Below are 1481 nucleotides of genomic sequence, written 5' to 3'. Positions count from 1 at the left end.
GCTGACCTTTAGGCTGACCTTTAGGCTGACCTTTAGGCTGACCTTTGGGCCCACCTTCAGACTGACCTTTAGGCTGACCTTGGGGCCTATCTTCAGGCTGAACTTTGGGCCCACATTTAGGCTGACCTTTAGGCTGACCTTTGGGCCTCCATGTTTCTTTCTGTCCAGATAAAGGCGCTCAGCATCAGGGATCGGACCGCCGCAGCTTCCAGCCTAGACCACCAGGCAATCGCCATCGCCATCAGCAGCCAAGAAACGCCCCGCCCCCCTACGCACAACACCACCATCCACCTGGACACACAGAGCCCCCCCCTTCATACCTGCCTCCCCCTCACTACCCCTTCTCCCCCCAAGGCTTCCCTCTCTACCCCCCTCCTCCTCTCCCTCCTCCAGCTTTTTTCAACCCTTCCTTCTCTCCTTCTTTCTGGCCTCCAAACTCTCTTCCCTACGTTGATTTCCCCCCTCCTCCTCCTCCTCCCCCACCTCCCCCCTCAGCCCCTCACTAACACGTGTCCCCCAAAGCTTCAGGTCAGTCGGCCCCCTTTGGTCCTGCTGATGAAGGGACTGTAGGCGGGGAGGAGGCAGGGAGAGATTTCCTCTTGCTTCCTGCTTTCCTCCTATATTTTCACATTAAAGATGGCGTCTGAAATGGAACGAACCTTTTCTCTGTTTGGACCTGGGCCTGCAGTGGAACCTGCTCTGCCGGCTGCTTATCAGCTCCTCCACCTGCAGAGAAAGATCATTATTGATCTGTGTTTAAATTGTAAATGATGATTTGCTCATGTTTCCCTGCATTTCCTGATCCAGCCCTAATGATGTCGGGTCATTGAGTTCAGAGAACCTTTTAAACCGGCCGTTAACAATCCCACCACTGTGAAGCGTTCCAGGCGTGGTTTAGATCCGTCTGGGTCCAAACAGAACCAGGGTGACTACCTGCAGGCCCGTGGACCTGCTGTGAACCAGACGGTGATCTTAGTTCCTCTGATGGGCTGAAGTTTTCTCACGTTCAGGAAGCTGATTGGATCAGAACCAGGACTGGGAAGCTTTTAGAAACCAGAGCAGACTGGTTTCATGGACGTTTTCATGGACCTGAACAGGAAATAATTTCCTCTCATTCCACATGTTTGAGAACCTCTGAGCTCAGGAGATGTTTTGTTTTTGTCTCTTTAAGAAGAGCATCGTGTTCATTTTGGAGACGACCTTATCATTTTTATTGATCCCAGTGTTTCTGTTGTTGCTTTTCTGTGAATTTGGGTTAAAAACTTGGAGCCACATCCTGTGCAGCTGCTGCATGAAGAACCTGCTGGATGCAGCTGCAGTCAGAGACTCTACATGTTTAATCCGTGTGAAATAAGTTCTGTTGGTTGTGATCTGAAATAGAACTGGGAGGATATAGTTTTGCTTTGGATTTGTTCCAGTTTGGTTAACTGGGAGGAATTAAAGTCTCTGTTCTCTATTCTCTGTTGGATTATTTCTTTTAA

At 50.0% G+C, this 1481-nt stretch overlaps 1 protein-coding gene across 1 annotated transcript in view; it reads left to right on the top strand.

The window, feature by feature from the left end:
- The window catches only part of naf1 (nuclear assembly factor 1 ribonucleoprotein), a 13841-nt gene extending 13335 nt beyond the window's left edge, over window positions 1-506 (top strand). Inside the window, exon 8 of the mRNA XM_015403711.1 lies at window positions 169-506. Within this exon, the coding sequence (XP_015259197.1) occupies window positions 169-506 (338 nt within the window). The remainder of the gene's footprint in view (window positions 1-168) is intronic.
- Window positions 507-1481: the final 975 nt, after the last annotated feature.

This window comes from Cyprinodon variegatus, unplaced genomic scaffold, assembly GCF_000732505.1.
Source record: "Cyprinodon variegatus isolate N-32 unplaced genomic scaffold, C_variegatus-1.0 Scaffold1547, whole genome shotgun sequence".
NCBI lineage: Eukaryota > Metazoa > Chordata > Actinopteri > Cyprinodontiformes > Cyprinodontidae > Cyprinodon > Cyprinodon variegatus.
The sequence above is the reverse complement of the archived record's forward strand: the minus strand, read 5'-3'. Positions and strand labels throughout refer to the sequence as shown.